The following is a 27,331-nucleotide window of genomic DNA, read 5'->3' as shown; positions in this document are numbered from 1 at the left end:
CAGAAATTGAAGATTTTGCATGCTGCCAGTAATATTTGTACATACATACTTACATAAAAATATTTCATATGAAAATGTAACAATTAAGGTGTTTAAGTTTCTTAAATTTTCCTTTCATTTTTTGTTTTTTTTTTTTTTGTGAGAACCGAAAAAATAAAAAAAGGATCAATGGAAGACTAAATATAATTTTATATGTTTACATAGCTTTTTTCTATGTATAAGTAAATGTCAATAATATTCATTAGAAATTTTTATTTTTGAAAGGATCAATATTCTTATACACACATACGTCTGCATCTTACATACAAGTTTATACTTAGGTGTTTAAAACAATAGAATACACTTACAAGTTTTACTTTTTATAAAGAAAGAGTAAAACAAACTTATTAAAACACTTTATATATGATAAAAAGGATTTTTATTTTATTTGAAGTTGATTGATGTATTTTAAAATTTCTTCTCATTAAAATTTAAAACAACCACAAAAAGATTAAAGAATTCAAACTTTAAATCCTTCTTAAATTTAAAATTTTTATAGCAAAAGTATAAAATTTTCAAGCAAAAAACACAATCAACCTTTTTTATTGTACAACTTTTCTAAGAACATAATCTCAAGTTGAACAAAAAGTTCACTTTACTTATGTAGAATTTTATTTTTAATTTGAGCACACCATAAAACGTAACTAGTAGCACTGCTCCAATTGGCATGAGCACTATACGAAACTGCTACAAAATTGTATTTAAAATGGTGACATTGCAAGTCTTCCCATCAAATCTTAATTAAGTGGAAACAATATATAAATAAACAAAAAGTGGAAACAATAAGTTCCGTGTATAGATCAATAGAGAAGCTAACAAAATTCATTTAAAAAAGGAAAGATATACGAGAATATAATGGTTTTTAGAAAATGAATTGTGAGAGATAAATGCAGTAACTTAGGGCGAAGAGGCTAGGAATTATTAGAACAGATGTCTTTCGTGGATGAGGAGGTGAAACAGGACCCTCTGTGTTGGCTTGTTTCTGTTGTTAAAGAAGAGACTAATGTTAAGCAATAATTATTATTGGAGATCCTGAAATTCGTTAAGAAGGTTGACTATTGTTTCTCCTGAAGAGTTAGTTGGCATCAGGGTTATCAAGACTTATCGATGGGCCTTCTAACTGACCTAGTGCATTGGTTCTATGTGAGTAGTCAGCAAACTAATGAGAAACGAATGATTACTAGTGATAGTAACAAAACGGAAGTCACATAACTTAAAGCTTAAAGCTTATAATTAATAATTATGAATTTTGTATTGAACACAAATTAATTTAACATAAAACTAATTCGTTGTGGTAGAAATAAAGATTTTGTTTCCAAAATCACTTCAAATTCAATTTACAGAGTGTTCAGTATACAAATTTTTTAATATCGCTTAAATAAATTTCTTAAATACTGATATTATATATGACTATTATCTATGCCTATTATTTACAAAGATTTTATAGAAGATTTTTAAGATTTTAAATTAATTCAATAAAAATTTAAAGTTTTGTACAAAATTTTCATTTTCCACCTTAATTCTCAATCGAACGCGTCCTTATACAAATTTTGCTTTTATAATCAAAAAAGGAAATATCTTCATATATTCTTTCTTAAACATAAAAAATAAAAATAAATCCTTAACTGTGACAAAATCCAATTCCTATGGTATCTGCACACATACACATACATTACTAGTTCAAATCCATTTCAGATTATTTCTCATATGATGGCTTTATACAAGATAAAAGTTAACAAGGAGGTGAAAATATTAAATAGAAAAGTTTTTTTGAGTAGCTCTAACTGAGTTCATTACTTTTCTTCACATTAAAGAAAATTTTTGAAAAATTTCAATATAAAATAATTTTCTTTTGACTTTTTCTTTTAATTTCTTTTTCTTTTAAAGCTAATAATTGGGTTTTCAAGTTGATACAAAAAAAGTTTTCAAAGTAAAAGTTTGTCATTTAATAAAAAAATTTTTAAAGTTGCCAAATTTAAAGAAACGAATATAATTTTTGTCATTATAAAACCCTAAATTCTTGCAAAAATTTAGTTCGAAGAGTGGTTTTAACTTCTAGAATGAATCTTTTGCCTATTAAAATAAATTTTATGATTTATTTAACATTTATTAATCATTTTAAAGCTGAAAAATTCATTTAAAGTGCTTAAGAATTTTTTTTTATACCGCTGTTCTAATTCTATATTTCGAATGAATTCTAATCGATATTGAAATTAAAATTCACTCGATTTGAAAGTTGATGTTCTAAAATGCGGTTGTTTTAGGAAATTTTCGGAATGTTTCAATTTCGTATTCGAAAATCACCATATAATTATTATTCATCAATAAAATTCGCTATATGAAATATCCAAGCCATATGAAAAGGTTTTGCTGAATGCAAGTTGAAAAAGTGTTTCAAAATATTATGCAATTGTAACTACACAAAACCTTTAAATTTTAAGTGATCCTTATAGAGAAAAATATAAGGAGGAGAGTTAAACAAAGAACGTTACGGCTCAATTCCACTAAAGTTTATAGTAAATAGGAACATGGAACACCGTCAAATCATTTTCGATATTCCATCTGATTTACGAAATACATTTGGATGGATTTGATTTGGAACACTAAATTTCATTTTTACATTTCAAATTTGACCGAAATTGGAATACAGAACATTGAATGTAAAATATTAAATATATTATATATAATTATATTATTATGTATTTTACTTACTTGAACTGCATCACCACTTTCCGGTAACAAGTTATTCACATTTGGACGGGCTTCAATATTGTCAACAGCAAAAATCAATAAACATAATATATAAAATATTAACATTGTTAAAGAATTTATTGAATAACTTTTAAATAAATGAAAAAAGAATTTTTTGAACATAATTTGAATATCGGCTAAAATATTAAAGCTTCTTGTAAATAAGCTATTATTATTAGTTTTATTATTATTATTTGTAATTATTGCATTATTTTCATTATTATTAATTATTTTGTATTCCATTTTATTTTCATTTTCATTGCTATCATTGTTATTATTATTATTATTATTATTATTATTATTATTATTATTATACAGAAATTCTTTATTTGTTGCGTTTAAAATTTGTTCATTCTTAGCACCATCATTATCTATTAGGAAATTTGTAGGCTTTTTATCACTATACATTTCTTTACACTGCAGTCTATTTATATTATTTATACTATTAATATTATTAATATATTCATTTGTTTTTTCATTATTATTATCTTCTTCAATAATATAATAATTATTATTTCTATTATTATTATTATTATTATTATTATTATTATTATTATTATTATTATTATTATTATTATTATTATTATTATTATTATTATTATTATTATTATTATTATTATTATTATTATTATTATTATTATTATTTATATGAAAATTTTTAAAATAATTTTTATATAAAAATGAATTTATATAATATTGCAATCGATTGCGCCATCTAACTGAATTCGATATAAATAATAAATTAAAATAATCATTATTATTAAAATCGTTATAATTATTATTTTTATTATTTATAATAAAATTATAATTATTATTATCATTTATAATGTTTTTATCATCATCATTTCTTTTATATAATTGATTTTTAATAATTTTATTGTTGATTTTATTATCATCATTATAATTAATATCTTCTTCATCATCTTCATCATCATTATTATTATTTATACAATGACAATGATTATCATTTGAATTATGATATATCACATCACCTTTAATTGTATTTTCTTTACCGCACTGTTTTGTTAATTTGTACATAATGCCGTCATTTATTTATTTTATTTTTTTAAATATTTATTTTTTATACAAAATAATATCAAATAAAATTTAAATAAAAAAAAAATTAAGATAATAAATTTTTTTTTTTTTGTTATTTTTTTCTACTAAAATTTTTTTAATAACTTGTACTACAATTTGGAAATTTGAAGTGTTATAATGGTAAACGACATCTGTCGTATTATAATTGTGTTATTTATTTTCTTGAAAGATTTGTAAGACATCTATAAGAAGTTCTTTGTGTTAATAAATTTTTTCCTAGAATGAAAAAAAAAAAATTTTTTTGAAATTATTTATAATATTTTAATAAAAATTAAAAATATTTATGCATATTAAATTTTAAAAAATAAATTTTTTATTTGTGGGAAAATTTTTGTAAAGAATTGTTTTATTATAAGTCTAATATCCACCCGGTTATTCAAAAGAAAATGAAGACGCATATTGCCTAATAAATGATATAATATTCACGATATCTTCATTTCTCATTCGTGAGACCCGTTTTAGTGTATACATATCAGGTCTGGTTTTGCTTTCGTAATGTTGATATAAATCGTATTGAAGCAGTGCAAAGACGTTTCTTTTGTTTTGCAGATCCTCGTAATACAGATTGATCGAATTCATTTAGATTTCCCTTTTATGAAAGTTTTCTTCAGCGTTTAGACTGAAGGTCGCTTTGTTATCTTAGGATAATTTCTGATACAGTTTTAATTCGTGAAATTGTTGTGGGTAATGTAGTTACCCCAGTTTTATTGGGTAAAATTTTTTACAGGGAGAATACCAATAATTTAAAGCCGATTGAACAATGTTCCGCGTTATAGTATACGGGCAATGTTTTCGTCTATTAAATTAACTTGCATTCATCGTTTATTTTATCCAAATATGAAAAAGAGCGCGCTTTAAGTCAGACTCTAAGGTTGAATTGATTTTGTTTAATTTGTTCTTAGCTTACGTGACGCTTTACAATATAAGAATGTTTAATTATGATTCATCTTAAAAATTGATGGTATAAAAATTTTATTATTAACAAAATAGGGCTAAACTATTGAAAAGTACTTACTACAATAAAAAATTAACTTTAAATTAATGTGAAAACTCATAAGCTGATAATAATTTGGAATAAAAACGATATTTTTTTCCTTAATTTTATTAAATCATTAGAAAATTATGCAGATTGCGTGTTAATAATTATTATAAATTACTAAAATTACTTAAAATAGTTGTTTCTTCGCTTAAGAGTCAAATATTTTCGAGGCGGATTTTAACAAATTTATTGATTACAAACAAATTAAAAATTCATTATTCTTATTTTTTTTTATTAGAGTGTTTAGCCTTTAAGAATTTAATAATTTTTTAATAATTTATGAATTAAAAAACTGAAATTATTTCTGGAATAAAATTGTAAAAAAATATCTTACGTAATATCAATTATTTGTAAATGTAATTAGAAAAAATAGTTATGTAATAATTCTTAATTAAATAAAAATTTTGCATATCACAAGGGGCCAATAATAGTTGAGCCTTCACTCTTTTATTCCAAATACTGTAGGAGTTCTAAAGGCGGGCATACAAGTAATGCCTATGTCTGTAATTAATTTGTGTCTGGCCATTTTGAAAATCGCATTCACATGTGTAAAGAATAAGTATTTCATTTTATTTTTATACTGAAATAATGAAACAACAAAATTATTTATTATATGTATGTGTATGCACATACATAAAAGAATTTAATCTAAAATTTTCAGAATTAACTTTTTTTGTCAGCCTATACCAAAATCTTTTACACCGTAGGAGGGAAGTAATTAATCATATTAAAATAATTTAATAATTTCTTTTGATTCATTACCTCGCTAAACAATCACCCAACTTACAAATAATAAACTTAATTTTTATAAAAGATTTTATTTTATAAAATTTTAAAAAGTAAAAAAAAAAAACTAAATATCATTTTAATCTTGTTATAACAATCTCAATCAAAAAAATTGTTTTCAAAAATAATCCTTGAATATAAAATGAATAAAAAACGGGGACAAAAAAATGCTTTATGAAATATTACGATAAAAAATTTCTTAAAATTTTAAAATAGATTCAAATATAATTAGTTAATTAGTCCAACACCAAACATATAATCCAACCATTAATAGAGTAACTTATGTTTCTGTATTTATATAAGTTAAAAAATTTATTTTTGCAATATTTAGAATTAGTTTCCATTGTTGTTTAGCAATTATTCGAACGCGTTGCCCGAATTTCTCCAATCACAATAGCAGCCGTTCTTGGTAGAAAAGAAACAACTTTTCAAGGTTTGGTGTCGATTGCATCATTCGTTTTTGAGTTATCGTGCGATCGTACTGATGGACGGACATGTCTAAAAAAAACGCATAATTTTACTCTGAGCAAGAATATATATACATGTTCATACTGGACGTCTCCTTCAAGTGGTTACAAACTCAATACCGAAGTTAAAATACCCTTCACCAAGTGAGATATAAAAAATTAATTGAACAACTTTTAGAACATATCGAGAATCGATATCCTCAACTGTTTAAGCTCCAAATTTATTATTTTTAAAAAAAAAATTTTGACTATAAAAGAAGCATCTTATATAAAAACAAACCCCTTATTAACTTGTCGTTTGTTTTTTATTTAGAATATAAAGAAGGACGGTCGCCCATTTACCAATCCCATCGGTCTTGTTTTAAATTAAATATAGTATATGTAATATAATGTAAAATATAATGTCATATATATATATATATATATGACATGGTAAAATGAAACTAATTTAATGTACATACGCAAAAGGCCAAAATTTAAATATAATTAATTACAAAAAGCATTAATAGAACTAATTTTTGCTTCAAAATATTGTGTATGTGTGAATGTATATAAAAATTATGTTCAGTTAAAATGTATGTATATTTTGTAATTATAACTATATAATATACAAGTATGTAAACCAGATCACATAATTATTTTTTCAGTAATTTGATAAAAAGAAATTTTCATTAAAAAAAAAAGCATTTTCTTAGTACAAATTAAAATTCAAAGAATGAAATGTGTGCGTAGAGAAAAATAAGATTGTAACTCCTAAAAATATATATTATTTTGACACAACACATACACATTTATAAAAGAGAACTAAAAATTTTCAAGGACTAGTAAAATTTCAATTTTCATTAAGTCATAAATAAGTACGGACAGATAAAAAAATCATATTTTTTTAAACATGAATTTTTCAGATAAAATAACTGTTAACAAAAATGTCCTTATATAATTTTTATTGTAATAAATTAAATATATTGCATACTAGTAGAAAATTTTGATACAAAAAAAATAAGATTAATTGATCCACATTGTGATTTTTGAGCGATGCTTTTAATAAATAATATCACGACCCTATACGATTATTAAAAAATATAAATAGATCTTAAGATTAATTTTCTCTTAATAAATAAAATTTTTATGTAATAATTAAAAAAAATTCACATGATTATAAATTTTTTAATATCCATATTAATTTATTACACTCTCAATTGAAAATATGATTCAGAGAGTTAAACAATATGCTTACATTCTGTTTAAGGCTGCAAATATTATAGCACTTGAAATTAATTTCAAGCAAGTGATTGAAATTTGTTGTAAGTAAAACGCTGCTCTGTAAAGAAATCGGGTTAGGTTCAGAAGTAAAAAGTAAATTTAATTGATAAGGTTTTGATCTTCATTTTTCATAATACATACGAGTATATATATATTTTTAAATGCTAGATAGCTTGCATCCGAAACTAACGTGAAGAATTACTACTTTCTACTACTAGTTTGCTTAAACTGATACGAGTATATGTAGTTATATAGGAATAACAGAGAGTATACCTGAAATGGAATGAAAACAACAAGAATTAAATTCTTATTTAATATTTAAAAATTTAATGGCATAAAAAATAAAAATATTGAAAGAAAAGTAAAACTTTGCAATACAGGTTAACATGATCAATTAAATTAACTAACAGACCGCATTGCCTATAATAAGGAAGTTATGTGATGTTAGCAAATGTTGAGTTTTCAGTGAGAATACACTTCTCCATGCGGTAGGGAAGCGTAAATAAACTATTTCTGCAGGCATGTCGGTCTATCAGTCTGTTTGCCTGTGTTTCGATGAAATTTTATGTGTGTATATATTTCGGCTATATCACAAATTAATCAAGGTTTTCTTGCCGGTTTATTTTAATCAACCAATTTGCGGAAACAATAAACTAATTTCCTTGAAATTTAATATTTAAGTTCGGGATGTAAAAGCAATAAATTAAATGTGTTACTATCTTAATAAACTAAGTTAATTTAATGTTAACTATAAAAGCTCACTAACGTCTTTAAAATTTTAAAGAAGTGCAAACACTTTTTTTCATAATCTTCTGTAACACTTTCACCAAATGGGACAGTAACCATTGCGAGTGGCTCACCGAACTGCGGGCTTATGTGATCATACCAAATATTTTTTTTGTTTTTAAAAATTTAATTTTCTAAGAACTAAACTTAAAATAATTTTTTAAAATATTCTTATTATCTTTACAAAATTTTCAAATTCCTAGCACGTTTCTAAGACATTTCAAATTATATACAAAAATAAATGTAATTTTCGAAACACATTTGAGTACAATATAGCAAATCACTATTTAGATATTAAATAATTTATTCAAAATTATTATAATATGCCAAGATGCAAATAAGCAGAATATTTTTAAGTTTCTTTTAAAATGAAAACGTCTACCCGCGCAATATATGCATATTTCAGCTTAAATTTATGAATAAATCATATACATACAAACATTTACGTATATATAAAATATTTATATTTTAATAAAGTTTTCCACAAGTGAATAGTTTCCATATTAAATTAACAATTCTTGTATGTACTCAGTTTAAATTCAGTTAAAATTTGTGGCGGTTTCGAAAACATGAAAATATTAAATTTTAATATTTAAATATGTTAGAGAAATTAACAGTTAAATGGACAATTAAAGAAATTTTTAAACTTTAATATTTTTGTTCCGATAAAACCAACCTGCTTTTTAATTTTACACTACCAAATTATATTAATTACTTATCAAATCGGAATTTATCTAAAAATTTAAAAACTATAATATTTTTTGGACTAGTTTAGCACAACTCAAACACAAAACTCATAATATGTTAAACTAGAATTAAAAAGCTAATTTAAAAATTATTTTAATCGTGTATTCAAAATTAACTTTGAACAACTTGTATCTGTCATTTTTTTTTTTTTTATCTTTTATTTTGTAACTTAAAACATAACTAAAATACAAATAACATCACACATGTGCAAGTGTTTAAATATGCGAAAAAAACAAACTTGCCACAATTTGTTTTCAGTTTTTATTATTTTTATTATTAAACTTGTAAGTCTAAAACAATGTGAATAAAAAAAAAAGAAAAAAAAATGCAAAAATAATTGCTTTAATTTTCCATTTTAGTTCCAAATTCAGGTTATCTTGAGTTATGACTAAATAAATATTAATTTATTTTACGATATTTAAAAAAAAAAAAGATAATGAAAAAATTAGAAAATTCACATGATGCCTGAACGCTTTTAGATTAACTAAGAGAAAAACACAAAAAAAAAAGTTTTTTTGAAAATAATTTTTCATTTAATATGCGAGAAAATATGAAAAAAAAAAATTAAGAAAAATACAAGCAGAAATTTCCAATTTTTTTTTTTTCTGCTCAAAATAGATTTTTTGTTTTATTTTGACTCTTTTTTTAGAACAAATTTTTTATTATCTTAATTGTAAGTACAGAGTGCCGCCACCCTTAATGCCAATACTTACATATGAAAGCTAAGTGACCATATTATAAAAACTGGCCATATTATAAAAACAAAAATTCAAAAAATTTTTTCTCTCGCCCAAAAATAGTACCGTATAAAATATAAATATTTTATATAGCTAATTATATTGGTCAATAGATGGCAGTAGCAGTAACAGTAAATTATTCAAACTAAAAAAGTTTCGTTAAAGTTCGAAAAATCAAATTTTGGAGCAGTGATTTTTATTATATGTGTATATTTCAACTTTTTTGCCAATACCTTTCGAAATTAAATTTTCACTTGAATGTTGTTGCTTTTTTTTGTTTTTCTTGTCGCCATTTCTAATTTTTTAAATTCTGATTACTCAGTTATCAGAGCAGTTGACGGTCTCTAAGACGACTCGTTGGTAAGGTCTCAATTGCAGTGTTGTTTTTTTCTTAACGCACCGCGTTAAATTAATTTTTTAAAATGTTTCCATCTTTAAAATTGGCAAGGTGTGTTTGAAAATCATAAAATTAAATTTCGGTGGGTGGATCAACCTCCTCCTGTCCTCCTACCTGCTCATTTCGCTACCTGCGAAATCTTAAAGTTTTAAAAAATTCTTGAATCTGTATTTGTGAGGTGGTAGAAGATTTATTGGAAATGTCTCATTGTTTTAATTCTATATTGAGGTGTAGGTGGTTGGTGAACTTTCTATTCTTAAAAAAATTTTTATCTTAAACAATTGTTATCAGTAGGAGCGCGGTGTAAGAGTAAAGCAGTATTTTTATTTTTAATGTCATTTTACTCTAAAATTTGAGATTTGAATATTAATTGAACAAAAATATTTTCATAATTTTAGACAGAGAAAACACCTTGTATTTGTGCATATTTTACATACATACATACATATATAAAATGCAAATATAATTGATTAATATGCTATGGCTTTATATTATTATTGCAAGTAAAACAAATTCGATTTAATTTTATTTTTTATTAATATATGTATAAGATACTGGCTCTAGCTCACTTATATGCATGTATATGGATATACAAAAAAAAATTATATATAGACTAAATATTTGTAAAATAAATAAATATTATTGCATTCTATATTTAAAAATAAAAACAATAACAATAATAAAAAATAAACTGAAAATTTAATTGAAGGTGAAAACTATTATACATAAAAGAAAATATTGGAAATATACGAATTAGTATATAAAATGTATTTTCAATAATATACTAACATGACGTGTACACACTTATAATAGGCTACAAACATTTGAACAAATTTTTTAATTTATTTTTGTGGCAAAAATTTATATGTAAAATATAAAAATTGAAAATTGTTATTATTTATTTGTTGGGAATAATAAAAATTAAATAAAAATTGTCACATACAAAAAAATTATTATAATTTTTTTTTTCTATATTTGAAAACATTTTATTTTGTACAATAATAATTATGGGGCTTGTTTTTAGCATTATGAACAAAAATTCTAATTTCAATGAAATAATTAAGTGATAACAAAAAAGGGATCAAAATGTGTTTAATATGTAAAATCCAGAAAATTTGTGAAATACAAAAAAAAGTACACAAAATTATATGAGTTTGAAGCTAATTAAGCTATAATTGAATCTTTGTCCGACACTTTGTATACAAAGCAGCTTTCAAAGCTTGCAAATTTTATCTGAGAAAAAAAAATCATATTGTTTGGCTAATTGCATTATTAAATGGCATATTATATTTAAAAATTTTTTTTTTTGATAAAAATTATGAACAGTATTAAATAACTAAACAAAAAAAAAGCTGTCAAATACGTGATCTATTCAAAATAATGACAAGATATTTTGTTTTCATTCTTTTTTTCTTTCAAACATTGTCTTTGGTACAAAACTCTGGGTAGTTACGTAATAATAAGTTTCAATTGGCGAATTTTTTGGAAAGACAGGTCTCGTGGGAGCGCTTTAGGCATGATAGAAGGAAGGGAACCGCACTATACATCCATTTCTTATGGTGCGGTGCATTATTACCCAACGTCTAATCTAATCTAATTTGAATGCAAAACTTTGATTTGCAAAAATCACTTAATATTTCACTTATGTACTTAAAAATAAGTTGTTCAATTTATTCACCATTCATTTCATTTAACTATTATTAAATAATTTTCTTTTAATATTTTCAAACAAAAAAAAAAAATTTAAAAACTAATTAAAATAAAATTTCCAAATAGCGATCTCATTAAAGCTACAAAAATAACCAACAATGGCAATACTTTTAAATAATTTTTTTGTTTAAAACCAAAAGCAATTACAAAAATTAAATCAGCCGTTTCATTATTTTGTTGGTGAGATATTGTAGAAGAGTGTTCCTAGACCTAGTTTAGAGACACAATAAATTCTAATAAACTGGTCGCGGTGCAAGTTACTCCATCTATGCATCACATAATACGTAATAATGAGCAATATACATTTTTATTTAAGAGGTAAGCGTTCAAATACCCCAATAGATAATACTGAATATAAATACTAAAATAAACAATTATGTGTCCAAAATTCTAGAGTAATCAATTAAATATTTTGTGTAAATCAGAGATTTTAATCCAACAACAACTTATCTAAATTAAAATCATTTAAAAAAAAAACTCAAATAACCCAAATAAATTAACCAAACAAATTTTGAATTTTATCCGCAAAACCTAAACAAAACAAATGTTTAAAATATAAAATTAAATATTTTTTTCCCCCGCCATTTTATTGTCATTCCTCTTATTTATATTTTTTTTTCTGATTTAGATGTCTACTATATAGGCCTCTGTGACCCGAATTGTTTTAATTATGATGAATTTCAGGTGTAAAGAAAAGAAAAAAAAAATACAATTAGATGAAATATAAGATACACGAAAACAAAAATAAAGGATCAAAACAAAAAGAAAAGTCAAATGAATACATACATACATACACATATTCGTCTGTAAAATACACGCGATGGAACATAAATTGTGTAGGTTCTCCTCTAGCGTATAGTAAAATTAACGTAAAAATATTGTACATTGTTGACTGTTGACGTCAGTAAATTTATAAAAAAAAATTTTCGTATTGGAATGGCTAGTAAGTCGTTTTTAACAGTACAGTAACTAATTAAGATCTCATGTACATACAAAAAAAAAACTCTTAACAATTGCCTAAAAATTATTAATACTTTAAAATATTTTATTAGCATTATTTCTCGCCTTTGTTCTTGGTTCATAATCCTATAATATAAGAATAAATTTTACATAAACTTTGATTTTATTTGAAAACACAAACCCTTGCTAATAATCTTGAAATTTTTAAAGATAAATATTGATTTTATTTAAAAGGATTATTTTTTATTTGTACGCAATTTACATGAATACAAACACCACACATATGCCATATTACAATATTTAAAAATATTTTTTTCCTGATTCTGTATTTAATAAATAAAAAATTTCGAGGAAACCCTCAACCCAACTTTAAACAAAATTTTTGATAGAATACGCATAAAAACTTCGTATAAAAATTCATGATAATTATTTGATACAAAAGTAAAAAAGAAAATTTTTCACTGAAAAAGTGTCTGTATATATACATATATAGGGGAAGAAGAAATTCTTTTTTGAAAAAGTTAAATTGTAAAGAAAAAAGTTATAATTATATTGATTCTTCAGGAAACTCAAATATATGTACAAGAGTACTTTTATATTTACATTATAAACATAATAATTTGCTTAATTTCATTTTAAAAGTTATAATTTCGAAAAAAATCCTTTTATATTATATTTTTGTTAAATTTTACAGTATATAAGAGTTATAAAAGTTTACGCCTGCCACGGTTTGTGGTTTTATTGAAAAATTAATTATAAAGAATAAATTAGAAAACAAATATTAAGTGATTACTTATTATTAAGAAATAATTATAATTAAAAGTATATTTAAGGTATATATATATATATGTATTGTAATTATTTCTTAATATTATTGTTAAATGATCGTTTATATCTTTTTAATTTCTAATAACTATACATAGTATGGTAATCATAATGATTACCTTGATTCCTTGTTGACGACAATTTTTTTTTTCTATAGATTGTTTTCCTTGAAAATATAAATGAAATATTCACACTCTATATTATATTTTTTTTTATTAGCCCTAATTTTAAAAATTTCATTATTCTTAAATTCTAATCTCAAGAGTATATAGCAGGAAAATGTCAAATTTAAGGAATGATACAAAAAGGTATAAGATTTTTCTTTGAAATAAAAGGACTGATCATACACCTACATATATAGTTCATTTACTCAATATAAAAATAACAAAATTTAATATTTCCCTCTTGTCTTTTTATATTAAAAATTCATAATTTAAGAATTCTTAAAATTTTATTTTATTTTTTATTTTTCTTTTAATAATGATCAGAGGGAAAATGTACATAATTTTCATAATTAAAAATAATTAATAATATTTAAATTACTCAATTCCCAACTTATTTTCATTTCAATATTCTTATAGGTTTATTGTAAATTATTCTAAAGCAGAACTTTTGGAAAAAAAAATAAATAAAATATTAAAAGAAATAAATTTGCAAAAAGAAAATTAATATGATGGAAAATAATTTCAAATTTTCACGAAATTTTTCGCCTCAAAAACTTAAATTTTATAATATTGCAATTTTTAGATTTTGGAATTTGATATAACGATTTGTTCCATGAAAAAAATAATTTAACTACTTAAATTACTGTTAATTGAAACTATTTAAATTTTGTTATTATAAAATATAAAATTATTTGAATTTTAAAATTTATGAAATTAAATCGAATCAAGTGAATCCCTTGGTTTTTCAATTATAAAAGATGAATATTTTAATTTTGCTAGCTAAAAGGACTATACTTAAGCAATCATTTTCTTGGAGAAATTTCAATGCAAAGAACTTAAGAATCGCTCAGCAGAACTTAATGAAATCATTACCAAGTATTCATTACCACGTATTTCTTATATAATTTCTTCTCAAACTAACCATGTTAAAATTTTAAAACAGTATACAATTTACAAATTATTCCGAATTCCGAATTATTAATTAAAAATTAATAGTGTTACGAAAACTACACTTCCGAAATATTGTTGTTTTTCCCCGATAGAGAAAAGCACTTTACAATTGTATTAAAACAATTTTTTTTATACATTTATTTACCTACAGCTTTTCCATTCAATGATATTTTATAAATCTCCCCCGCCCTAAGAGTTATAGTTTCTCAAAATTCTAAAATTTCCATATTTTACTATATGGATTTATTTGTAAATCAAAAACGTCACAACGTACATTACAATTGAACATTAAAAAAAAAAGTTTCAAATGTTTGACATCCTTTTTTCTTCTAGACTGTAAGTTGTAGGAGTTTAAAATTTTAGAAGTTTCCTAGCATTAGCAAATAATTTATTTAGCTAAGTGAAACTATTTTCCACGTCCATTCCTTTATTGCCTCTCAAAATTTTTCCATTCTATAAAAGTGAATGCCGAACTTCTATTTCGGTGAATGCCGAAAAAATATAATTATTTATTTTGCCTTACTTATATGTAACCGTCAAATCCAATCATTATTTCATCCTAAATGTATGCAATAGTTTGATACACTATTTTTGTACATTAATGGAAGTAATTTCAATAATTAATTCTATAATACTGTTGGTGAAACTAATATTTTTACTTGTTCAAGGGAAATGTTGTTCTTTACACACCATTTGTTTGATCCAACATTAATTTTTTTTTTTTCAAATTTATTCAAAGTTTTTATATTAACCCTTTAGTAAAATAATATAGTGTATCTACTATATTAGAATAACAATAAAATAAATTTACATTTAAACGTGTGGCAATAAATATTATGATGACTTTCAATTAATTTCAATTTGAATTTAATTGTATAGAATTTTATTATTTCTTTTTTAAAGTTAGTTAATACCGGTTGTTATTTATATTAGCAATGAATATTGGGTACATGCGACATAATTTAAAATCAAAAGAATAGAAAAAGAAAAAAATAAAACAGAAAAAAAATTTAAATATTTTTTATGATTTATAATATTTTTTTTTACTTTTTTGTACGATTAAATAAGTACAATTTTCATTATAAAAATAAAAAATTTGTCATTGAATTCTTTTTTTTTTTTGGTTCAATTTCATTTAATTTTTCAACTTTTTTTTATTAAAACTTTAATATAATTTTTTGAAAATTAGTTTTATCGTCATTATGTAGAATTAATGTATATAATTAATTTTTTTTATACAAAATCAAATAGATAAAATTTTACACAACCCTGTAATTTTTAAAAATTTTTTTATTGTAAATTTTTATGTCATCATGCGTACAACGCCAGCATATAATTTTTCAAGTTGATTTTTTAACAAATTCGTTTTTTGTATATAGATAGTTTAAGTCATTTCCTGAATAATTAAAATTTTAGGAATATTATTAATTTATAATTTATAGAATTTTATAGTAAATAAGTAGTTTTTCCGATGCTAGATGCTAGTGTATCGTAATTCAAGATCAAATATTGTAAACAACCAAAAATTAATTTTTTTTTTCAGAATAAATTTTTTGTAATTTTACGTGTTGTAATTGTAATATACAATACAATAATAATAATAACATCTTTACTACACTATCACCGCCGCCTCCCGTCTCTAGCTAACTTATTTACTTCACTAATAACCAAGAAAAATTAGGCTAACCTCTAAACACTAAGTTCAAATCAAACGCAAATCATTAAATCACTATATGTTAAAAAAATCTGATATGGTCAGCACATAACCGACCGCAATGTGTATTGTCTAGTTAAGAAAAAATGTTACAGAATATTATAAAAATGTCTGTTAAATACTTCTTTAAAATTTTTATAACATTAGTAAGCTTATAGTTAACATACCCAGAAAAATGTAAATTTGGCTCTTAGTAGAGTTTCGCTTTGTGCTACCCGAATTCCCTGAAATGCTCGTCAGTTAGTTTCGGTAACAACCAGAACTCAAATATCAAATTTCAAGAAATTCCATCAATTCGTTCCGTAGATATGGTGAAAAATGTAAAATCGGCCCGCAACTCAGTTTTCGAGCCCTAATATGTCCAAAAAATTAATATATTCATTGTTTTAATACGAAGAATTCAAATATTAAATTTCAATGAAATCCGTTAATTATTTCTCTTTATATACAAAAAAATGTATATTTGGCCCGTAGTAAACGTCCAGTTGCCGATGCCTGATTTCTTCCAAAACATCGGAATTTTCGCGGCTGGTCGAGCGAACCTTATATATGAAATTTCAAGCAAATCGGTTGAATAGTTTCTTTAAAATGGACAAAAATGTAAAACAGGCCCGATAAAAAGTGCAGTTCCCGAGACCTGATATGTCCCAAAAGTTGATCAATCCGTGCCATGGTGGAAATAAACTTACATATAAAATTTCATAAAAATCGGTTCAGCAGAACTTGAGATACACGCGTGCACACACAGACCGACAGACCGACAGACCGACAGACCGACGGACCGACCGGTTGCTAAAAATAGTTTACTTACACTTCCCTACTATGGAGAAGTGCATTCCCACCAAAAACTCGGTATGCAAAATTTGTTGCCATCACATCACCTACCTATTGTTTACACAATATGGTCGGTAAAAAACGTCAACAATTATGGTGTTCCAAATGAGAACTAAAAAAAAAAACGTATAACATTGATGATACATTTAGTTTGCTCTCAATTCATTAGATGGTGGTGCGTGTGTTCAAAACGAAAAAATAAATAAATTAAATTGTTTTTTGTAAACAATGTGATGACAATTACTGTTTCATATACATATATGTAAAACGACAATAAGAGTAATAACTACATACGCTATAATTGAATGATTTTATTGATTTTATATGGATTATGCAAATGTATATGAGAAGTAAATGCAGAGGAAACTATTATATTTTTTCGTAGATACTGAAAATGATTTAAATAAAATATATTTCTGCTTTGCAGACGGATAAGTCAGAGTTAAATAAGTTTCAAAAGGTTTTCGATATTTTTACCAGTTTACGTTTTCAAAGCTCAATCACACACTTCACGCATCCACTTATAGCTTTATACGATCAAAGATAGAGGAAAGCTTATAGAGGAAAGATTGCTTCGAATGAAATACAGAATTTGCCATATTTTGAAGAATGTCAATTCGCCGAATAATATACTTTATAATCTAGTCAAAAATTATTAATAAGAAATATTAAATGAAATTTAAATTATTCAGAAAAATTTTAAAAATTATCCAAATTACCAATAAAGTATAAAATTCAAATTTCATAAGAAAATGATTAAACGATTTAAGCTTCGCTAACATTATGATCTACATGTTAAACTTTTGCACCTTCATATTTTTTACTTAAGTGGCATAGATTCTTTCACTTCTACACTTCCTCGAGATCATATCGTTTTAAATAATCAAAATCATTTCAAAAATAATTTCAATTTTCTAAAATTTTCTAAAAGGGAATATTCTCCGAAAAAACAATCAAAATAATTTAGTGAGAAAAGATTTCCCAATACATATGTATGTATATATATATAAAAAGATTTTAATATTTAAAGAATTTTTCTGAGAAAACCCATTTTCTTCAGTTGAAAAAAAATAATTTGTTTAAGGACTTTCTTGATATAATATGTATGCTTTTATCTATAGGAATGTAAATGAGAATATCATTGTTTGATGAATTCCATATAATTATGGAATACAAGAAATTTTTCATTCTGTATAATTGTGATGATGTTCTACCCAAAAAATTGCTTTCATATTGTTATACATACAGAAGGAGCACTTTTAAATAAAGTTAACGTTCTTTCTAAAATTTAACAAGAAAATGATCACATATAATATTTCTTTTAAACTATTTAATTATACTATAACGATATAAGTAATGGAAAATAAAAGAAACTGAAATATTGTTTTTTTGGAACTAAATAGAGAAAAGAAATGAACAAATTATCAATGTCCTTTTGATAATATACAAATGTATTCAATTATTTTTCCAAGAATAAGATGACATTTCGTTAAATCGATTAATCGAAAATCGATTTCATTAAAACACTACTGGAATGCTTTAAATATATAATTATATATTGCTGTAATTGACTGATTACTGCTTCTTCTTATTGAACAGGTAAGAAAATTTTTTGTGTCAGAATAGAGTTGCTTCAGATTTTCAATATTTCTTATTTTATTTGAAATTCAATCAAAAATACACATGGAATTATATAATCAAGTTGTCTCTGAAGGCAAGGAATATATCAAATTTTCGATTGATAAATTTAAGGCAAAAATTCAAAATATTATAATCAATATATACTTGATTTGCTTTACAACAAAAAATTACAATCAGAATTTAGTGTAGAAAAGTAAATTTTACACAACTTTAATGTCATTTAGTCTTTGATACTACCATATTTACAATTCACAAGACAACAGTTCTCTGTTATCTTGTGAATTGTAAATATAAATGAGTCGTGTTCACTGTTTTCTTATTTTGATAAGAAGTAAAATAACTCAGATTAGAAACTAGAATTTGAAGTTCTTTTAAATTATGATTCCTAATTAAAATATTGATGTATAAATTTCAAAATTAAAATTCTTAAATAAAAAATACTAATTTTTTATAGCATACTCTAATTCTAGTGGATTTCATCAGCAATATGTGTCATATATTTTAAATCCTCACAACATTTAAATCGTTAACACTTTATGGCATTCACGAGTCATATGGAATATTATGATCACGTCATTGTTATTTTTTTATTTATTTATTTTTTGTTTTTCTTATTCTATAAATTATTCAGTAGTCAAAATCTCCCTCTCAACATAAATTATAATTTAGATTAATATTTCATTTATCGGTTTAACAGGCACCAAAATAAACGTTCTCCTATACTTAGTTTCAGTTTTCTTATTTTTATTTTATTTTTTTTTTTTCCATTTTTAATAATGTGAGCCTTTATTAATGTATATAATATATAGAAAATCGTATGTTATTTTTATATATAGGTATGTACACTATATATATGTATAGTAAAAAGTAATAAAAATTTTGTATATTAAATAATTATTGGAATGAGTTTTTAGTTGAAGCAGTAAATATTATTTACCAGTAATAAGAAGTTGTAGAAGGGTATACGCAATGCGCAAAAGACAAAAAAGAAATTCATATATCTCTCTACAATTTCAGTAAAAGTATGTATGTACGTACAAATCGATATATAAATATGATTAAATATAAACGACAATCGTATATATAAATAAAGACCAAAAGGAAAAACTTTTTTTTTTTAAGTGCAAATTGTCCTCGAAAATGTATATATGGTACGAAAAACAAAATAAAGCAGAAAATAAAAAAAAAATAATAAAAAAGTTAGTCATTTTGTCCTTGTTTATCCGTAAATTTTCTTATATAACCTTTCATACAGTTTGCGTTTTTTTCTTCTTTTATTTTCTTCAAATTGTAGTGATGATGAAAAAACGTTGAATATATTGTACTTTTGGGGAAAACAATTAAAAAGGGGAAAAAAAAAATAAAATGAAAGGCAGTAAATTGTAAAAAAATCACAGGTATATTATAATCTACCTGAATTTGACAGGCAGCTCATAAGTAATTTGGTTTAGCTTTAAAAAAAAACATAGCAGTAATAAATACGAGTAATAAACATACACACATTTATATTAATTTATACCTTTGTATAACAAAACAAATCAAGAAAAACAAAAGAACAAAAGCTTAAAAAAATAAAACTGAATCTCTTCTGGTTTGTGTCCTTGAAAATTCAATAGGTATTGGGAAATTGTTATTCAAAAGATTGTATTGGCTTTGAGTAAAAACAAAACCCGTAAACAAAGTTATAAAAACGTAAATAACATTAAAAAAAAAATTATCCTTTTTATTATCCTTTTTGTATCAGAATGAAATGCAAAAGATTTAAAATTAAATTATTTTAAGTACAACCAGAAAAAAACTCAGTCTTTTTTTAATGTTTTTGAATTTTCATAAATATTGCATACTTATAGGTCAAATTTTATCATAAATTTACATTAGTATAATTTATTTGTTTGCAAATGTTGACATTTAATCCCTTCTCTCAAAATATCAAATTTGTAATTTATATTCATTTCGCATTTATATTTTGAGCTTTTTAAGCTCTCTCAGTTATGTAATTTTCCTTGATTATGAATACATATTCAAAATTTTGTATTCGTTTTTCGTTTGAAGGTCAGATTTGTTAAGATAGTTGGTTTGACAACCTTATAACATTCTATATCGTAGTCTGAAATCGTAATTCGTATAAAATCACTCCTGATCCATATTTCATAGTTTTATCTCTATAGTACCGTACGTGATACACGATAGTTTTAGAATGAAAAAAATTCTAAATTTATACGAAAACTTATACGAAAATTTATTCGAAAACCGGCTTAAAATTGTTTCCAAACTGTGAAATTCCAACCAAAATAATACAAAAACAATTTGAATTTTATCGATAATATCGATAATTATGTATCGGAAAGCTTAGTGAATAGTGAAGACCGCCGTAGAACACATATAAATTACAACAATGTTTATAAAACAAAATGAAAAACTTTTATCCAATTTTAAACTATTTTTGATTTTTCTTCACCACACCTCCGCTGACATTCTCTCCTCTTTCCATTTTCATGATTTCGTCGGCAAATACGTCTTTCTCTTTTAGTGGTCTATTAATTTTTCATTTCTTCTTTGACATTTCTTTTCAAAACATCTTGTAAATGCTTTAGATTTTGTTTTCAAATTTTATGTCTCCGCATGATCCTTTTTTTTCATAAAATTGAATAAATTTATCCCAATTAGCAATATTGGAAAAGAGAATCAGTCAATTAGAAATCAAACTTACACAAAATATCTTTTTTTTGTTTCCTCAAGCAATAAAGAAACATAGAAATAATGAAAGCAGATTCTTGACTAAATATTTGGTGGAATTCAACTTAGTTTTTCATAATAAGGGAATAAAATCATAAAGGAAAAATGGGAAGAAAATCGGTTCGGAAAATAAATTATTCAAGTTCATAGAGTTTTTATTGCATAGACAGAATTGATGATAAGCATAATTTTATAAATGAACGGTGACCCTTTATAAGAAATCGTCAATATAGACTTACGTCTTAAATAATACTTCCAAATTATGATTTCTTAGTTATTAAACGAACTTTAATTTATGATAATATGATAAGAGTTGAAACGTCAACACTTTGGTATTTTTATTAGTCCAGGTGACCATATATCCAAAATCGTTTTTAAATTTTAAAATCATTTATTATAAGCATTTAGATAAATGAAAAAAATACTTTAATTTCTCTTTTTCCTTCATTTTAATATTTGACAGCTTGCCATCCACTTTTTCTAATAATCAAGACTTCTAGAATTAAGTTTAAATGTTCAGGCAACATTTGATTTTGTTTTTTTTTTTTTACGAAATTTATTAATCATAAATTTTAGTACAATCTTCTCAAAAAATAAATTTTTACTATCAGATGTAAAATATTTTGAATGAAATTTTCAAAAAAAATTTTTAAGATACCAAATTTTTTTTTTTTTTTGGAATATCACCAAATACCAAATTGGAATAAAATCAAATTTTTAATTTTTCTCTATGTACATACAATAAACAAATATATTTTTTATTTAGGATATTGAAAAATTTTTTGATACAAATCCAATATTTCTTATACAAAAACTGTTATACATAAAAATTATGTTCCAAAAAAGCACCACATAACAAAAAAAATCAAATTTAATTTTTTATAATTTTAATAATAACATTCATTCTCTCTTATTTAATTTACCTTGTTGCGATTGCCAAAATTCGAAAACTTAAAAAAAAAAAAAACAAAATAATTTCCATTTCAATTTTTAATAATCTGGCAACAATATTAAAATTAATTTAATGAAAGCGAATAAAAACAAAACATCAGGAAAATCAAAATTTTTGTATTACAAAGTCAAACGAAAAAGAGAAGAAAACTCAAAATCCGAAAATTCAACAACAAAATTCCGGTATGGTAAAAATAAAACAGGTGTGGTAAAATTTTTTGCTTATTATTATAATTGTTATTGTAAGTTTTTATAACGGAATATAAAAGATAAAAATGTTGAATAATAAAGGCTCACCTTTTTAAATGGCATGTACGTATATATCTATACAGTGAAACGGTTGTTTAACAACATACAAGAGTAAGGCATTAAATTGTTAGTTCCTAATAAAATTAAATAAAATTTTAAAGGAAAGCGAGTATGAGTTAAAAGATAAGTTTTAAAAAAAAATTTTTTACCATGTCACACACTGTAATAAAAGTTTTTTTTTGTTTTTAAGACAAGATCACCATGTTTCATATTTTTTAATTTCTTTTGTTTGTTAAATTAACCTCAAATACCCATGCGTTTACAAACATTGTTATCACTTACTGTACGTAATATGAAAATATTCTCAAAATTAAAGCAGCTACCATTCTTGTAATTTTATTTTACGTTTATAAGTGAAGAATATTGAATTTTAACAAATTATATGATTAAATTGTACTTTATTTTACTTAACTATTAATTTAAGAATTTAAAAACTTTTCAATAATTCCTAAACAATTTAATTCGCGTTAAAATATTCATAACCGGAGGACGTTTATAAGTAATTTAATTTCAATTTTGTATAAGAATCATGAACTGTTTTTCAATAATTTTTTACACAATACACAGAATTTATGAAGGAATAATATTGCATTTAAGAATATTATGACCACAGAAATACGCAAATCTATTTAGAAATTATTATAAGCAGTTTACACAGCAAATTCTTAACCAGAATAATGGTTAAATATTAAAACTCTGGAATGCAAAAATGATGCTAATCTTTTTTTCATAATTTTAAATTTATATTCAAAGCATATTATTCTTAAAATAGTTTGAGATCATTGTATTGAAAATTCTTTGTGCATAAATGATTATAAGATGAAAATGAAAAAAAAAATTATAATTATTACTTTATTATGCTAATGAGTTTTTAATTACAAAAAAAAAAAATTTCAATTAATATTAAACTTAATAATAAATTGCATATTTTCAGGGTAAATTATGCAAAATTTTTATGATTTTAATTAAAAGGATGACGGTATAATAACTTTTGCGTTAATTTAAAACTTTTCAAGTATACATAGAATTATTTCAATATACCAAATAAACTGCATTAAGAAGAATAGGTACTTTTATCGTTATACCACAATAAATACTCGTAGTTACTGTAGCAGTTGCGATTTAAATTCCTATATAAAAAAAAATTTGTTATTGCAATGTCAATTTTACGACAGTATGTGCTGTTTTTACGCGATTTTTATATTCACGATAACCTGAACGGCGATCTACGGGTCTAGACCTAAAAGACGAATGCGGACGCAACATAATTTGAGCGCAACTTAAAATATTGTTTTTAATCACTTACCCAAATCATGGTCCTGATATACCTAAAATTTCCTTATAATCAAATTAGTAACCAGCAAATTTTTTTTATTTTAAACTTGCAATTACTTTATATACCCCAAAACCATTATAGAATGTTGATTGAAATTAATTAAATTATTTCAATAAACCACCACATGAAAAACTACACTTTAATAATGACGTACACCGCTTGAATGACCTAACCTGTTAAATATTTTACAATTCTACCGCAATACACTATAGTGTCTTTTAGCAAAAACGATTTTTACAGTGAAATATACATATACATTTATGTGTTTATATACATATATATTGGTATACAAATACTTTGACATTTGAAAATTTTTCTTTTCTATTATAAGGATTCGTATAATTAATAATACATTTGATTGAATTGAAAATTTTAATTAAAAATCATTATTGTTCTAAAACGGACTGAAAGGCATTTTGTAATTCTAATAGAATTCTAAGTATAAGGTAACATTTAAAATGTTCAATTTAATAAAATTATATTTATAGAAAAATTTAATTGATTTTTAAGATCAATAAAATTTTTTTTAAGAATTCTTTATATATAATTAAGTACAATACTTATATACTTATGAAATACTGGTTTTGAGATAAATGATAGAGCATCAAAATTAAAAATGGAAACATTCGAGATTTTGTTATAAATATTCTTATAAATACTAATAAATATTTATCTAATAAAAATCTTCTATATATAATGAAACACTTTGAAGAAAAAATATGAAACAAAGTCATTGGAATAATGAGAAAAATTAATTTTCAATTCAAATTTTTTATTTCGTATTTTCTATTTATACGAGTACCAGAATAATATATACTTAATAGTTAAAAGGAACGCTCAAATGAATTTATCCATGTATACAGCGTGTTCTGTTAATTTAAAATGAAAATTTGCAAATTGTGAGCATTACGAGGAAATTGGAGGTATAACTTTCGTTTGTGATTGATTGTGACATCCTGTTACTATATTGCAAACTCATTTTACTTCATTGGACTTGCTATATTTGCTTAAATTTTTTGTCTAAGAATAATTGTTTGTCAAAGGTATACGTATAACATTATTTAGTCCTAAAGTACTTAATTTCATTTAAAATATTTATTTTAAGTTATTGAGCTGTTTAAGTTATAAGAAAACGAACTTGAGTGGGAACACGTGAACATTGTTTTTAAAAAAGCTATTAATTTAAAATTAAAATAAAAAATATTTTCAAATTGTATTTAACTATAAAATTCGTTATAACTGAATATTAACAAGACAATGTACTAAAACTAAAATGACGCCTAAAAGTTGAAAAAAGTCACGTAATCGCCCCACCTTCTTTCCAAATTTGAACACATATTTGCGTACAATTTATGATTTGTCACTTTAATAACGATACTTAAAATGCCTACCCGCTTTAACGTTTTTTCATATTTGAATATAAAATTTAATTATAGCTATCATTAAAAATATTTATATACTGTTGATGAAATTTTCACGCCCATATGTGAGCAATATTCGTAAACTCATTATAAATTTATCACTATATTTGCAATTCTAAGAAATAGTGGTCTGAGTCTTGAAATATAGATATATACGTATGCATTAAATAATTGGATAGATGTGAATTTAACCGAAATAAATTTCTGGTTTTGTGTAACAAATCTGTTATATTATACAACTTGTATAACAAATTCTGTTATACAAGAGAAAATAATCTACAAATATTAGAAATTTGATATATGTTTCTTACATAAAATTGCGAGCTCATTTCTGTCAACTATTCTATACATATTAATATAATTGAAAGTGTTATGCAACTCAAGTGTTATAAATAAATGAAGTGTTATATAACAAAACAAAAATCATACTATTTTACCAAAATATTCTGCGTTTTTTGCCTGCGCGTAAAAGAGTTATAAAAATTACAAAGCTAGCTACCGGAATAAATATTCGTCATTTATTTAGGCCTTATGATCATGAAACATTGTTATACACGCATAAAATTTGCATGAAAATCATCAAGTATGTATGTATGTATGTATGTATGTACACATTAATGGAGCAACTTTCTTAACTTAGGGTGCACCATTCCAATTTATATTTCTAAAAAATTTGCTCCTTTCTTTTAAAATATTTTTAATATAATTAACAAAAAAAAAAAGCAAGAATTTCTACAACAGGGGAACTCCCTGTAATTCTGTTTTGAAAAAAAAACTCAAACTATATTAAAATAACTTTTGTTTTTTTTTTTTCTTCTTCTTCATATGCATGGCATCATTTCAAACCGACTGCATTGCATACAGTAAAGGAGGTATTATGTTGACACTTAATTCAAAATTTTGATTAAGTTTACATTGGAGTTTATTCCAGTAATGTCACTGATTGATTAATATTTTTGATACACCTGACCTCTGGAACTGTGAAACCTTTATTATGGCTAGATTTTATAATTTTTAACATTCTTAAAAAAATATTCAACAGATTTTCTTTAATTTTCATAGAAATACAAATATTCTTCGTCTCTACAGTAAGACAAGCCTACCTCGTTTTTTAATAAAATCAGATGCCACTTACTGAGCAACTCACTATAAAGAAGTAACAAAATTCCTTGAAATTTAATACATCAACTCTAGTTGCTAAAACAATGAACTAATAATAAGGTGTTTGAGAATATCAGAGCTCGGAAATCAATTTCACTAGAGGCCGATCTTATATTCTTTAACATATGTAAAAAAACTAATTAACGAATTTCTTCAAATATAATATTTGATTTCTGTGTAGCAAAGAATCTAACTGATGTGACGAATCAGGGAAATTAGAGCACAAAAAATGAATCTCTATTCAGAACAAAGTTAACATTATTCTAGACATGTTAACTAAAATATTTCAATAGAATGCTTCTTAAAACGTTGAAAAAATTTTTTAATGGACACTTTCTAAATCTTATGTAATACTTTCGCTTAACTATAAAATACCCGGTTTTGTGCTGTCAGTTCTGTGCTGACCAGACCAATTTTTTTTTTTCGTATTTTAAAGAAAATTATGAATTTAATATTTTATTTTTAGTTATAATAGAAATAGTTATAATATTTAAATAGGAAAAAAAAA

At 23.7% G+C, this 27,331-nt stretch overlaps 1 protein-coding gene and 1 long non-coding RNA gene across 5 annotated transcripts in view; both read right to left on the bottom strand.

The window, feature by feature from the left end:
- The window catches only part of LOC129608783 (sodium/hydrogen exchanger 3), a 50,464-nt gene extending 47,110 nt beyond the window's left edge, over positions 1-3,354 (bottom strand). For all 3 annotated transcript variants that reach the window (XM_055520496.1, XM_055520498.1, XM_055520497.1), the window contains exon 1: positions 2,752-3,354. In XM_055520496.1, coding sequence (XP_055376471.1) covers positions 2,752-3,198 — 447 coding nt within the window. In that variant the 5' untranslated portion in view covers positions 3,199-3,354. The remainder of the gene's footprint in view (positions 1-2,751) is intronic.
- Positions 3,355-3,452: 98 nt separating this feature from the next.
- Positions 3,453-27,331, bottom strand: part of LOC129608756 (uncharacterized) — a 92,971-nt gene continuing 69,092 nt past the window's right edge. The window contains exon 4 of one of the 2 annotated variants that reach the window (XR_008696905.1): positions 3,453-4,104. This is a non-coding gene — a long non-coding RNA (uncharacterized LOC129608756). The remainder of the gene's footprint in view (positions 4,105-27,331) is intronic. The other variant, XR_008696904.1, reaches the window with a different exon arrangement.

This window comes from Condylostylus longicornis, unplaced genomic scaffold (assembly GCF_029603195.1).
Source record: "Condylostylus longicornis isolate FDR11 unplaced genomic scaffold, ASM2960319v2 ptg000034l, whole genome shotgun sequence".
NCBI classification, from domain to species: domain Eukaryota; kingdom Metazoa; phylum Arthropoda; class Insecta; order Diptera; family Dolichopodidae; genus Condylostylus; species Condylostylus longicornis.
This window is presented reverse-complemented; position numbering and strand designations above follow the sequence as displayed.